We start from the raw sequence: 14,514 nt of genomic DNA, 5'->3' as shown, positions 1-14,514 counted from the left end.
GTTAATGGATCGGGAGGATCCGTAACGACGTGTTTAGGGCACGTTCAAGCAAGAACTCACTACGACCGCGGAAATGATCATCAATCAAATAAACATTCATAAAGTATCAAAAACAGCAATATAGGTCGACGATCATTATCGTCAATCAACAATCAGATTAGAAAACAAAAGAAATAATAAGTGTCCGATTGAACGCGATAGCTGTGACAGCATTATGACACGTTCGCTAATACGAACAGCGCTTGTCAAACCCAATAACGTTGTTTTATTTATTAATATTATTACGATATCATGAATTCGTTAATTGTTTTTAGCATATTGCCATATACCTGAATGAGTCGTGCGATCTTCGAGATAAATTGCTGTTTTCAATTATATTTTGTATACCGATAAGAGGACGCAATAAGTCTTTAATAACAAAAGAGTTATTAAAGACTTACAATTTCTTATTGCTTCGGTGGGTGGATGAGCTCACGGCTCACCAGGTATTAAGCGGTCGCCGGAGCCCATAGACATCTACAACGTAAATGTGTTACCCACCTCGAGATATAAGTTCTAAGGTCTCAGTATAGTTACAACGGCTGCCCCACCCTTAAAATCGAAACGTATTACTGCTTCACGGCAGAAATAGGCAGGGTGTTGATACCTACAAGCGCGGACTAACAAGAGGATTTATATTACACGATGTTATTTTTTCACCGTGGAAGTCAATCGTGAACATTTGTTAAGTACGTATTTCATTAGAAAAATTGGTACCCGCCTGCGGTATTGGAATACCGGTACATCGTCAGATACGAATACATATTAAACACATACATCCATAATACATATCAAAAGAACCAATTTTTATATGTATTATACATAATATATTTTAAATCAAAACACCAAAACCTCTTCTCCTTAAATAAAATAAATCGGTAATCTTTTTCACGTTTATACTTTCCTCGGAAAATACTTAGTTCAAAATCGTTATTGAACAAGTTTCGCGTGTAAAGGCCCAAAGTTCTGGGCTCCAGCGTTCAGTCTCTTTGTCCGCACTTATTATTATTGTTAGAAGTTTGGCATCGAAGGACAAATTCAAAAAGATCCCCGCAATGTACAGCTGGCCGTGCTACGGAGAGGTTTTCGATAATTGGAGCTTTGTAAAGCTTACCGGCGCTGGGGGCGAGCCCCGTGGTACACTAAATAATTGAGTTATTGAAAGGATATTCATACTTATCTTATGCCTTATTGAAGTTACCGAAACTATATCGGACGTAAAAATTAACTTTCACAATTTTAAAGTGAAAATTTCTGAGGCGCGTTGAGAGTATAATTTAAGTCGCGACAGATTCGTTACGGCTATAGAGGAAAAGATACAATTTAGGACGAGCGAGAGTGAGAAAATAGATAGAGCGTCTCGCGTACCACTCGACCGTGTAGAGAGGGTAAGGTCAAAGCGAGCTAGGTCGTTTTTCTTATACACAACATTCTCTATTACAAGATAAATTTGATTTAAGGATGAAAAATTAAGAAACCGCAATACTATAAACCTCAAAAGAAGTTCCACTTCACCACAATACTACACAAGAAGTTTCACTTCTCTCATGTGCTCCAAGTTGCACGCGCACTGCTATTTCCTATTTCTTACTAGTCTAAAGTAAACATTCAAATCAAAACGTAATTGTGCCAAGGATGCATAGTTGTGTGGACTATCTAAGGTTGGGTTCACACGGCATTGTCCTGCACGTTTTCTTGTATTCGTTATTTTAACGTACGATCACCCGGGTGTTCATACGGTAGGTTTTCATTGGTGCAAAAACGAACGTGTGAGCAAACAGAGTTATACTTCTTTTTTTTTAGGATTGAAGGATTACTGGTGGCACGGAGGCCTTTCCAGTTTCACCAGAACAGGTGGGCGAGCAAAGGCTCAGCCAGGAGGGGTGGGATTTGATAACAGCTGCCCGAGCGCCTCCGAAGGAGACCTAACGACTCAAGAGTAGCTGCTTCGCGAATGAAATTACTACCGGATTGGAATCACCCGCTGAGAAGATCCGGTGAGAAACTCAGCGCGCTGATTCATGGGTTAGGTTGCACGTCAAACTCTTTGTCGAGTTCCACGAGTACGGTTACTGGGGTCCCTAAGCCTGCTTCTAGTGTTAGAGCTGAAGTCAAATTAATGAAAGTAATCTGTGTTCGACGCTTTAAGAAGAAGATACAGACTTTTTGGCGGGAACGCGAGGAGTGAAGTTGTGTGATTTGTTTTATTTTGTATATTTAGTGTTTCTTCGGGTTTAAATGTGTAATAATGGAGGTTTATTAACTGTTTAATATCTGTGAAAGTGCACAAATGTAGGAAAATAAAACAAAGCCACTGGACGTAACTTCTCGGGATCCTCCGAAAAGTCCACTGAAAAATCTTAGTAAATGACCACTATTTTACTAAGATTATATTTCATCCCATATCATCTCAATTCATTTCATTTAATTTCATCCCAGTTGATTAATGTCTCAAATTAATCATCTTCATTTCATTTCACTCCATATTATCATTTTTCATAAAAATATGAATAATGTAAATTAAAATAAGACATAACTTAAAGGTCTCAGTTACCAGGTCATAAAATCTCTTAAAAAAAGAAGAAGATACACGTTTTGTTGGGTCCGATGGCTGATTTAGCTGTATGGGGCATTGGGTCCTTAAGTTTCATGTCTTCATAATCTTTAAGACAGAAACTGTCACATTGTAGACTCTATGGGCACCTGTAATTTCACGTTGGTAAAAAGGTATGTAATTTAAAAAGAGAATGCTTTAATAGAATACCGAACTTAAAAAAATATTTTCAAGTTATCCTTGCAAAAATTATTGGATTACTTATTGTTGTCTTTAATACGTCTGTTAAATTTCAAGGTAATCGAACATCTAGACAGAATAATTACGTTACATAGATATATATTATTATATATTTTTTAATAGTGGTAGGACGTCTTGCGATTGCGTCCGCACGGGTAGGTACCACCACCTTGCCTATTTCTGACGTGAAGCAGTAATGCGTTACAGTTTGAAGGGCGCAGTAGCCGTAGTTAAAAGTGAGACTTTAGAACTTATGTCTCAAGGCGGGTGGTGGCATTTACGCTATAGATGTCTATGGGCTCCGGAACCGATAACATCAGGTGGGCCGTGGCTCGTCCACCCAGATAAGCAATAAAAAATCATGGTGTCACAAACATGAGTCCTTGTTGTGTACCAAGATGAGAAGCAGCATTTTTTGCTCCTAGCGTTGCTGATGTCCATAAACCTCGGTGATCGCTATCCATCAGGCGAACTGCATGTCCATCCTCCTCAGTTGCCAATAAAAATTTACTCGAGCAAATGAAAAATAAAATTTTACTTTAACAGAATTCAAAAGTTTAGTACAAGCTCGTAAAATTTCGGAAGCTTTGGCACTTGTAAAAGCGTATCTTTAGAGCGAAATATCTGCGATGACGTGAAATTTTTGAAGCAAATATTCATGGTACAAATTTTTGACTAAACTTTTTCTGCACGTTTGCGGCACTCCGATTCTTTAAAGCTCTCTGAACTTTTGGAGTGGGCTTGAGAGAGTCGGATATTTAAATTAACTCTAACCAATCGGAATGATTTTTTTAGATCAGATGTTTTGTATATTTTGAGCAGAGAAGAAATTGCAGTTATGAAAGTTTCTTCGACACGCTTAAATCTAACATCATAAAGCTTAAAGCTTTCGGTGCATAGTAACAATATGTATTTACTGATAGTAGGACGTGTTATGAGCCCACAAAGGTAGGTACCACCATCCTGCCTATTTCTGTCGTGAAGCGGTAATGCGTTTCGAAGACTTAGAACCAATGTCTCAAGTTGGATGGCGTTATTTAGGGTTGTTGATGTCTATGGGCTCCGGTAATCACTTAACAACATGTGGGACGTAAGTTTGCGGAGACACATATGCCAAAAAAAATATAAATAAAAAAAATTTGACATGCACCTAACGAAAATGCAAGTCTTCAAAATCATAACAATAAGCGACGTATGAATATGTCCATACATTCCTCATTCGCAACACGGACAAGCCGACACGATACCGCGCAGCATGGAGTACTACAGATATTATGTTTTATTTAAATTAATTTTGTGTTTCATATGTGTTGAGGGTGGCTTCATCACGGGTAAAGGTATGTTAATTCTTTCATAACATCCATAATGCGAAAACATGAGCCTCAGATAAGTTACCAATGCGTATTGGTACGCAGCGGATTGGCTCTGCCCCTGGCATTGCTGAAGTCCATGGGCGACGGTAACCACTCACCGTCAAGTGGGCCGTATATTCGTCTGCCTACAAGGGCAATATTTTTTTTTGACACGTATTGGTAAGATCTAAGTCTCAACCGCATTGGAGTAACCGTTACTTCAGGATGAAGGCAGATATTAAGCTTCTGCTCTTTATTATACGCTATACAAATTGGGGAACCTAGTCACCTCTAGGAATAGCCACTACTGGATACACAGTAGCAATAAATGAAGGAGCGTCCTAAAAAGACTTGGGTGGACTGCTTGGAAGGTGAATGCAAGAGAAGGGTGTCAGTGCAGAAATGACGTATGATAATCCTGAATGGAAAATGTATCTTGTTCCTCAGCTCTGATTTTGCTGTTGGCAACTTGGCAGGATCTACTGTTGTCCATACGACTATAATTACCGTCATTCCATTTATTTTGACATGAAACATTCACGCCTAGTAATTCGAAGAAGTTAGCCGCCTTTCAATGTTTTTTTTTTGGCCTTGTAGGCAGACGAGCATACAGCCCACCTGATCGTAAGTGATTACCGTCGCCCATGGACTTCAGCAATGCCAGGAGTAGGGCCAAGCCACTGCCTACAGTCCCATCCACTTTTTATCTCTAGGTAGACAGTGGCCATAACTTTGTCACATCTATGAGCACTAGCTAACCACCATTCTTTACACCATTGTGTATACTTCAAGGCACATTGACAATAGTGGTGTAGAACTGTACGAAATTTCTATCTACTCATGCCATGTGAGTTTGGTGTGCATAATACTTAACTAGGAATTTCGCAATGCAAAATGTCCCTTCCTCGCAAGGACAGAATTAGTTCCATAGAACAGCCACTGTCCTTAGCACTAGCAATACAAATCACGATAAATATCTGTCATTTCTAATGTTTAACTAATGTATGACTTCCCCAAATACTCCGTAACAACTTGACGAATTAATCGATAAAATAAAAAAGTCATATTTTATCCCTAATAAGCGGAATAGTACGGCTTCAGAGAGGGTTGCTTAGCCGTAGACAAGATCCTTCTCATTCGAGTCCTCTAAGAAGAGCAGTGTTTCGTGGTGGTATGACCTTGGCGATGTCATTTGACAGAGCCAAATCTTTTGGCACTTTACCGTGGTCGGCGATAGGAAGAGGTATGTGGGGAAAGACACCAAATGTTTTTCTACCTGCGCTGTAGGCTAAGAACAAAAAACCGTATTTTTTTAACAAGAATGAACCAGCTTATGAAATTAAGCGCTAGTGTTAGATATCTATTGAATTTCAACATCAAAAACAAGTGTAAAAACTCTATTTATGATCATTCTAAGAGATAATTTTAGAGCAGCACTAAATTAATCGTAATTTTCAAACTGCCAATCAAGCATGGAATTCTAACAAGCTAATGAATATAACAATAATAGCCTCATAAAACTTCATTAGCAAACAATAACACCCAAAATCAAAGACAAAAACCAATAAATTATTGTTTGAACCAAACAATTGGATCATTAAACAATGCTCTGAATTTTTAAAAACAATGCGATAATTGCCTCACTATTGTTTGTTGTTGTTTGATGAATACGTTTCTATTTGGTGGTAAGCATTCGCGAGTTGAGCTTGTGACATTTTTCATATCCGCCTCACTCTAGAAACGATCCCAATTCGGAATATGTGTCTTTGTTGCCGACATTTGGAAACATTTTTCTAGCTTTGTGCATTTCTTGCCAATATTCTAACATTAAATTACTGTGTACAAACCTCTTCTTATTCCTAAACTTTAACGTGGTTAATTAGAATTATTTAATTACAATTAGTTTATTTTTAGGATTAGGTACAGCTTCCATAACTATGTTCTATTATTCTTTGTTAAATTTCAATATTATTGTTTTTATAATAAGGAATACTTTATAATTTCATATTTTTCAAAACGACATCATAAAAAAAACGAACTGAATCAACACGAAATAAATCATAAATGTGACATTCTATTCCCACCATCGCGAACCAAAATTTAATCCATTTTTTGTTTTCAGCTCTATACTGCAGAGACCCTGATACTGGTAAACTTCACGCGGTAAACTCAACATGGCAATCGACAACCTTCTGCGGAAATTACTCGTGCAAACTTAGAAGATTAAATAAAATTGAAACAGAATATTTACCAATCAGGCAGATAAACATTTCTAACCTACAATCAGAAGAAAAGCACATTGATTTAGAAACTAGCCCTGTTACAATACACACAAAAATAGACAGTAGTTTACCGGGTATACCACATAAAGAAGCTAATGAACAAGAAGGTAGAGAAGCAATGAATTTCAATAATGATAGGTACTTGACTGAAACTGAAATTAAGTCCATAGCAGATATGCTTCATACAGTGAAGAAAAGTGATTTGGATGCGATCGTGGAAATATATAAAATAGCTCAAGATATTTATAAAGAAATGGACAAAGCCACCCCCGACAGTGTTCTAGATGAAACATTAAACACAGCCAATGACGACGAAAAGTTTGCGAATGAAAAACAAAGCTCGTATTGGTACGAGCCCTTACACATTAGCCCTCAGAAAGGAGGACCGGTGGATTTGGAAAAACAAGAAACGTTTTTCAAGCCAGCCACTCACAAGCCAAACAGGAGCCCTGGCTACTTCGGCGGAATCCTAAGTAGCAGTGACTTCGGAAAACTTCCTTATTACTATCCGATGTCGGCTTTCCAACGAAGCTCCTCATACGTTCATAAGCCGAACGCTGAAAATCCACAAACATCTTGCAATAAAATGGATCATTCGTTAATAGAAAAAGTACTCAAAAAACATACTGATCAGAATCCCCAAGCTCCAGTGCCTTATCCATTCCCTTACATACAGAAATATAATAACACTGCTCTGTACAGTCCCATGTATGGAAACCCTTGGGCTTATTTGAATTATTATAGAAATTATCCTTACGCGTACATAGCTCAAATACCAAGTAACATAATCCCTTTAAGCTCAGGACTCGGTAATGCTGATACCAATAGCGTTTCGAAAGAAGAAGCCAATATATTGGATAGCTTGCTCGCTAAGGTGAAGGAGACAAAGCTTCCTGAATGGCAAACGGATCCACTGTCCAATCAAGTGCTGGAAGAAGTCAGAGCCAATATCGAAAAGTCCAAATTACTCAAACCGTTTCCTCTAAGAAAAAAAGTTAACTTGGAGCGCGTTGGTAAATTGATTAAGTTGGATGAATTCACCAGAACCAAACGGTCTGCTGAATTGAAATCCGTCAGTGATGAATTCGCGTATGATGTATATTTGGAAACAGTAACGTGAGTGATTTATTAGTATTAGTAGTATTTTTTATAAGAAAAAAAAAGGTTATGTTCCTAGTTATTTTTTTTTCTGTTTATTTTTTATTTATTACTTATGTGGATAGACGAGCTCATGGTCCACCTGATGTTAAGTTGTTACTGGGGCCTATAGACACCTACAACGTAAATGCGGCCACCTGCCTTTAGATATGAGTTCTAAGGTCTCAGTTTTTACAGTACAACGGCTGCCCCACCCGTCAAACCGAAACGCATTACTGCTTCACGGCAGAAATAGGCAGGGTTGTAGTACCTACTCGTGCGGACTCAAAAGACGTCTTACTACCAGTAAACCTAGTTGGCCACTGCCAACCCATTTAGATAGATACCGTCATCCAGCTTACTTCTGCCACAAAGCAACTGTCCCTTCCGGGGCGAATGATTAAGACAGCCATTCAATACGATACAGTATTTAAATAATAGTTTGACCTCTGATGGCTCAGCGTAGATCTCTGGTACCCACCTAATACACAGTGAACTGTTGGCTCTTTCACCCAAAAAATGCAATAAAAAAGGTAATCATTTTGCAGTAGGCAGTAGCTTGGCTATGCTGATGTCCATAAGCAATGGTTAACACTTACTGGTGGATGGTATGCTCCAGTTTTTTGCCACTGCCTACATAGGCAATAACAAATATGAAAATACTCGAAAATGCCATTAGGGCTCTTAGCAACGGATATTCCATTTAGAACATCAGACAAATCACAAATTCTAATATTTTTTTTACGATTTTTTTATTATTATTTTAGATATCAAAAGATATCTCTGCGATAGATAATATTTTTCTCTGTACTATTTATTACAAGAAGACTGTTTTTTGCTTCAAAAACTTGCTTTGACGGCGTACACGATAAATAAATCTAAAGCTAGGTTCACAAGACGATTCGAGAAACGTTTTTTCAGTATCACGTATCTTGCAAACATTTGTCACAGTTTGGAAATAGGCCGCCTTAATATATATTTTTTGTAAACGATATCGTATAGAGTCTATATTGGAGTAGGATAGCCATATTCTTTTCTGTGCCCCTGGCAATGACCATTTCAATAACGCAATAATGATACAAACGACATGTCTGCAACTATTACATTAAATAGTCTAGTTTTTTTACCTGGTGTTAAGCGGTTACTGGAGCCCATAGACATCTACAACGTAAATGCGCTACCCACCTTGAGATATAAGTTCTAAGGTCTCAGTATAGTTACAACGGCTGCCCCACCCTTGAAACCGAAACGCATTACTGCTTCACGGCAGAAATAGGCAGGGCGATGGTACCTACCCGCGCGGACTCACAACAGGTCCTACCACCAGTAATTACGCAAATTATAATTTTGCGGGTTTCACTTTTATTACACGATGTTATTCCTACACCGTGGAAGTCAATCGTGAACTATATTAATACAATGGTAGGCAGCAGCTTGGCTTTGCTCCTGGTGCTGCTGACACCCATGAGCGACGGTAACCATTTACCATCAGGTGGGCCGTATGCTCGTCTGCCTACAAAGGCAATAAAAAGAAAACTTTTACGGCATAATCTCTATTTGAAAAATAATTCTTAAACTGCTATATTTTATTTCACATAGAACTCATTAATATTATCTTTAGCACAATATTCAAATATTGACGAATAATAACACCTTAGTGGTACGTAACCAAAGCTATTATGTATTTGTAATGGCGCATATACAATAATGACTGTAAAAAACGTGAGATTAAACTGTAAAATTAGTTTTAGTTGTGTCTACAACCACTTAGTTGGTCACTGATGCCCATAGACATCATAACGTTACGGCCGTCTTCAGACTTAAAGTCCACGTCTCAATAAGTTAAGTTACTGGTGGTAGGACCTCTTGTGAGTCCGCACGGGTAGGTACCACCACCCCGCCTATTTCTGCCGTGAAGCAGTAATGCGTTTCGGTTTGAAGGGTGGGACAGCCGTTGTAACTATACTGAGACCTTAGAACTTATATCTCAAGGTGGGTGACGCATTTACGTTGTAGATGTCTATGGGCTCCAGTAACCACTTAACACCGGGTGGGCTGTAGCTCGTCCACCCATCTAAGCAATAAAATAAAATAAATAAAATAATCTTCAGAAATGAGTCCGTATTTTTTGTATCAGAAGCTAAGGTAAGAATCTCTAATGGTAATATTAAAGTTTATAAGCATAAGAAGCTTTGTATGAACGTGGATTTATATTAAAAAACATTGGAATTCGGTCTTCATGTCTAGACACACAACCCTTTTAATTTCGGGTATTTTATCAATGTTTTACTAACTTAACATTCACGGGCTGTTCCAAAAAGCTGGGTTGACTTTTTTGTCGATTTCGTGAGTGCTTACGTTCCTTTGATAGTTAGAATATAGTTATTTGAAAAGCTTTGCCTTTTTAATTCAATGTCTTTCAAAGCGTATTAAGTGTAACTAGAAGTCCCCGGGTAGTCGAAATTCGACTATAATTAATTGAAATTGTAAGTTTGTACAATATTATGATTCTATTGTCAAAGACTATTATGCTTTCCTAATCACAGATTTCGCCAAGACTACACTTTAGACCAATATTAATAAACATAAACAATATTTAATCTATTTTTTTTTATGGATTTTATGACCTGGTAACTAAAACCTTTAAGTCATGTCTTATTTTAATTTATATTCTTATTTTTATGATAAATGATAATATGAAGTGAAATGAAATGAAGATGATTAATTTGAGGCATTAATCAACTGTGATGACATTAAATGAAATGAGATGATATGGAATGAAATATAATCGCAGTAAAATGGTGGTAATTTACTGAGATTTTTTCAGTGGACTTTTTGGAGGAACCCGAGAAGTTCCGTCCAGCGGCTTTGTTTCATTTTCCCACATTTGTGCACTTTCACAGATATTAAACAGTTAATAAACCACCGTTATTACACATTTAAACCTGAAGAAACACGAAATAGACAAAATAAAACAAATCACACAACTTCACTCTTCGCGTTCCCGCCAAAAAGTCATATTTAATCTATTCTCAATTTGACCACAGACTATAAGCAATAAGAAAAGTTAGACAATAAGCAAATAGTATGCATGCGTCTATGTATCAAATACATGGTATTGTGTGTAATGTCTTTTTTATTGATTTCATGTATTTTTTATGGATAATTTACAAAAAAAAATAACATTCTGCACTCCTTCTCTATATTCTCTATAAGTGTGGGAAATTTTATACTCCTCCGTCCGCGCAATTTTCGTAAAAAGGGGTACAAAGTTTTTGCTTCAAGTATTAATATATGGATAATGGTTGGTATCGCAAATGTTATGCGAAGTCTGCTTCAAAAATGAGTGATCCATTTATGTATGTATTTTGTTCCAGCTGTCGATCGGATATACAGCCAGGATACTTCAGGATGGGTGACCAAAACCAACAGTATCCGGACTGCTGTCCTCAAAGAATAGACAGCGTTGATGATTAAATTTAAATTCTTGAAAATGATTCAAAGAAGATCTTTAGCTATTGCCTCGATATGAGGTATTTTTGTTGAATCTAATTTGCAACTGACATTAATTAAATAAAAACAGCCTTAAACCACTGAAGCTTATCAAACAATAGACTCTCGATCTTGAACTTCGTGAAGATTTTGCAAAAGCAAATTCTACGGGATGCGTACCAAAACTAGTTGCAAAATGTCATAACTATAAGAGAGGGTCCGCCATGTTTTTGATAATGACGTCACAAACCTTCTTCCATCTCTTTCTTGCAATTAGACAACTATGCAAATAATTCGAGATAGTTAAAGAGTTTTTTTTAGTTTAGTAATTTCTAAATCTATTGTATTTTAGTATTTAGAACCTGTAAGCTGTCAATAAATTTAAGTGGACAACAGTTTTAATTACATCAGCTATCGAAATCAATAATAAATAGTGCCTTAAATACAAGTTCTGTAAAAAATATCGATTGTTCAACTATCCTAAAAGTATCACTTAATCAACTGTCTCGTGTTTAACGCTATATTTAATATTTTGATAAATAAAGGAATATTCCCAATAAAAATAACATAAAACTAATTGTATGGAGGCACTTGAAGTATTAATGTCATTTTAAATCCGCTCATCTTGTTTAGATTAAATAAACCAAATGGCAGTATTTGTGAGTCAATGAAAAAAATGTAAATATTATTTAAATAAAATAATTTAATTTCAATAATTACAATATTATTTGCTGATTGCAGTAATCGCTTCGGTTTTAACTCCATAAAGAAGAACATCGTCTGGATTGCCAATAAAACACATCTCACAGATCGTTTGATCTCCGAAAACGCAATAGTTTCTGTACTTTGTGTTACATGCTCCATTGGGTATTGTTTGAGATAATGAGATCATCTTTTTTATCATTGCGCGCAATTTAATTATTTATTTTAGTTTTATTTATTTCTTTTACTTCACATATTACATCAAAATTACATTAAAAATAACATTTCACATAGAATACAAAAATAAACCAAAAACCAACAACAATTTCGGAATAAAATTAAAACAAAACTACCATAACCTACAAGACTTTCCTTTTTTAATCCAAAGTGCTCTTTTTCTTCCCTACCTATGCTGATAGCCTTGAGAGGTTATATCATCGTTACCCTAGCGTGTAGATGAGCTCTTGGGGCTCAAAGCGTAATGTTGCTAACACTGGCCTTAGCAAGAGCAGTGCTTCGCATATTCTACCACCGGATCGGAAACGCGACCCACTGAGAGAGTGCTCAACATGCAATAATAGAACAACAGAGTGAAAGCCTTCAAATTCAAAAAAACAATGCATCTCACTTTTTAGGCAACGGACGTTTCCACTCAATATTATAGAAATATAATTGGAGCATCATATAAAAAAAAAACCCATAGATGCAGTAAAAACAAGAATTAATTCACAATCCAAACGAAGGGAGACATATTTGTCAAAAACGCATTAATCTCAACGAAGCATCCCCAATTACAAAGGACTGGTATGAGATAACGGCTAATTTAAAATTAATCACAGAAAACTGTGCGTATAAATCAGACGGGGCGTGACGCCCACATGTACTATAAGGGCTGATGCACAAGAAGGGCTTATTATAACTTATATGGCTGGTTTTGGAGTGTATCGTCCGCGATGAGGAGAGAAAGATAGGTGGTAGGTCATCGAGTGAGCTCGTAAGGGATATACAACCCTGCCTATTTCTGCCGCGAAACAGTAATATGGTGCAGTTTGAAAGATGGGGCAGCCGTTGTACAAAACTGCCACTTATAGCTCATTTCTCAACATGTGTGGGAGTCTTTGCGTTGTTGATATCAATGGACTCCCGTAACTGCTATCACTGTTCAGCCATCTAGGTAATAAAAAAAAAACTAAGGACAATTTGAAATCTGTGACCCGCCTTGTGGCATGGCATCAAACGATATTGCCTCTCGGCACTATTATAAAACAAATACACCCCTTCAAATCAAAATACATGATTGCCTACAAGCCACTAGTAATTATGCAAAATTATTCATATTGTTTTTGGCGATCTATTTCGACTGTACGATATAACTTTTACAGGTTAGATTTTTCCTACACAATCCTATTCCTATATTAATATCGTTCGTATTGAGTTATTTGTGAAGCTACATATTTCCTTAAAGTAATTTATACCTGCCCTTGGATTTTAAGACTGACACAGTCGCATCATTACTAGTAGATCGGACGTCTTATCTTTGACGATGGCGACTTCTATTTAATTTTGACTAGTGGTCTCCGCAGTAGTCGAAATTCGACTATAATTAATTGAAATTTGAAATTATAAGTTTGAATATTCTTGTTGGTTCTATTGTCAAAGACTATTTATTATACTTCTGTAATCACAGATTTCGCCAAGACTACACTTTAGACAAAATTAATAAAGACAAACAATATTAATTTATTCTCAACTTGACCACAGACTTTAAAGAATAACAAAAGTTTCACAATTGTCAATTTTTACAAAGAGTATATTTATACGTATGTGTTATGTCAAATACATGGTAGCGTGTGTAATGTTTTCTTTGTTGATTTATTGTATCTTTTATGCTTATCTTAAAAAAATATTAGCATTGTGCAATCCTTCTCTATATTCTCTATAAGTGTGGAAAATTTCATACTCCTCCGTCCGCGCAATTTTCGTAAAAGGGGATACAAAGTTTTTCCTTCACGTATTAATATATAGATAACATAAATATCTGGCCCGAATTCTCCCAAATAATGACACGTGAAGAAGCCCTAATGATCGTGACAATATAAGAAACTTTTTATAGCTTTCTGAATGAAAAAAAATTTGAAATTTTCTAACAATATTTTTCTTGATTTATTGTGAACACCCGCTAAGTAGGTTTAAGTCTGTGGATTTGTTTTTTAAAGTGTTCAATGACAAATAGTTTGTGACGTAGATCGTTGAAAAATTAATTGAGTTGGGGAAGATTCCTGGGGTAAATTACGTGTGTTATGATCGCATATATTTTTGCTGCAAATAAACCAGAGTTTGAAGGTTTGAAGTTTTGAAGTCGTCGTGGCCTATGGGATAAGACGTCCGGTGCATTCGTGTTGAGCGATGCACCAGTGTTCGAGTCTCAGACGGGTACCAATTTTTCTAATTTAATACGTACTCGACAAATGTTCACGATTGACTTCCACGGTGAAGGTATTGACATCGTGTAATAAAAATGAAACCCGCAAAATTGTAATTTGCGTAATTATTGGTGGCAGGACCTCTTGTGAGTCCGCGCGGGTAGGTACCACCGCCCTGCCTATTTCTGCCGTGAAGCAGTAATGCGTTTCGGTTTGAAGGGTGGGGCAGCCGTTGTAACTATACTTGATACCTTAGAACTTCTCAAGGGTAGGTAGTAGTTGTAGATAGGCGT

At 36.8% G+C, this 14,514-nt stretch overlaps 2 protein-coding genes across 9 annotated transcripts in view; one reads left to right on the top strand and one right to left on the bottom strand.

Moving 5' to 3' along the window:
* nolo (ADAMTS-like no long nerve cord) overlaps positions 1–14,514 on the bottom strand; it is a 376,621-nt gene that overhangs the window by 183,709 nt on the left and 178,398 nt on the right. The gene's annotated exons all lie outside the window — the stretch shown is intronic.
* LOC114240966 (uncharacterized) lies at positions 4,042–11,163 on the top strand. The gene is made up of 3 exons (XM_028171671.2): positions 4,042–4,170; positions 6,308–7,583; positions 10,982–11,163. Exons 1-3 carry the CDS (start codon positions 4,089–4,091, stop codon positions 11,079–11,081), a joined length of 1,458 nt encoding a protein of 485 aa, XP_028027472.2. The 5' UTR covers positions 4,042–4,088; the 3' UTR covers positions 11,082–11,163.

Source organism: Bombyx mandarina, chromosome 28 (genome assembly GCF_030267445.1).
Source record: "Bombyx mandarina strain Sakado chromosome 28, ASM3026744v2".
Lineage (NCBI taxonomy): Eukaryota > Metazoa > Arthropoda > Insecta > Lepidoptera > Bombycidae > Bombyx > Bombyx mandarina.
This window is presented reverse-complemented; position numbering and strand designations above follow the sequence as displayed.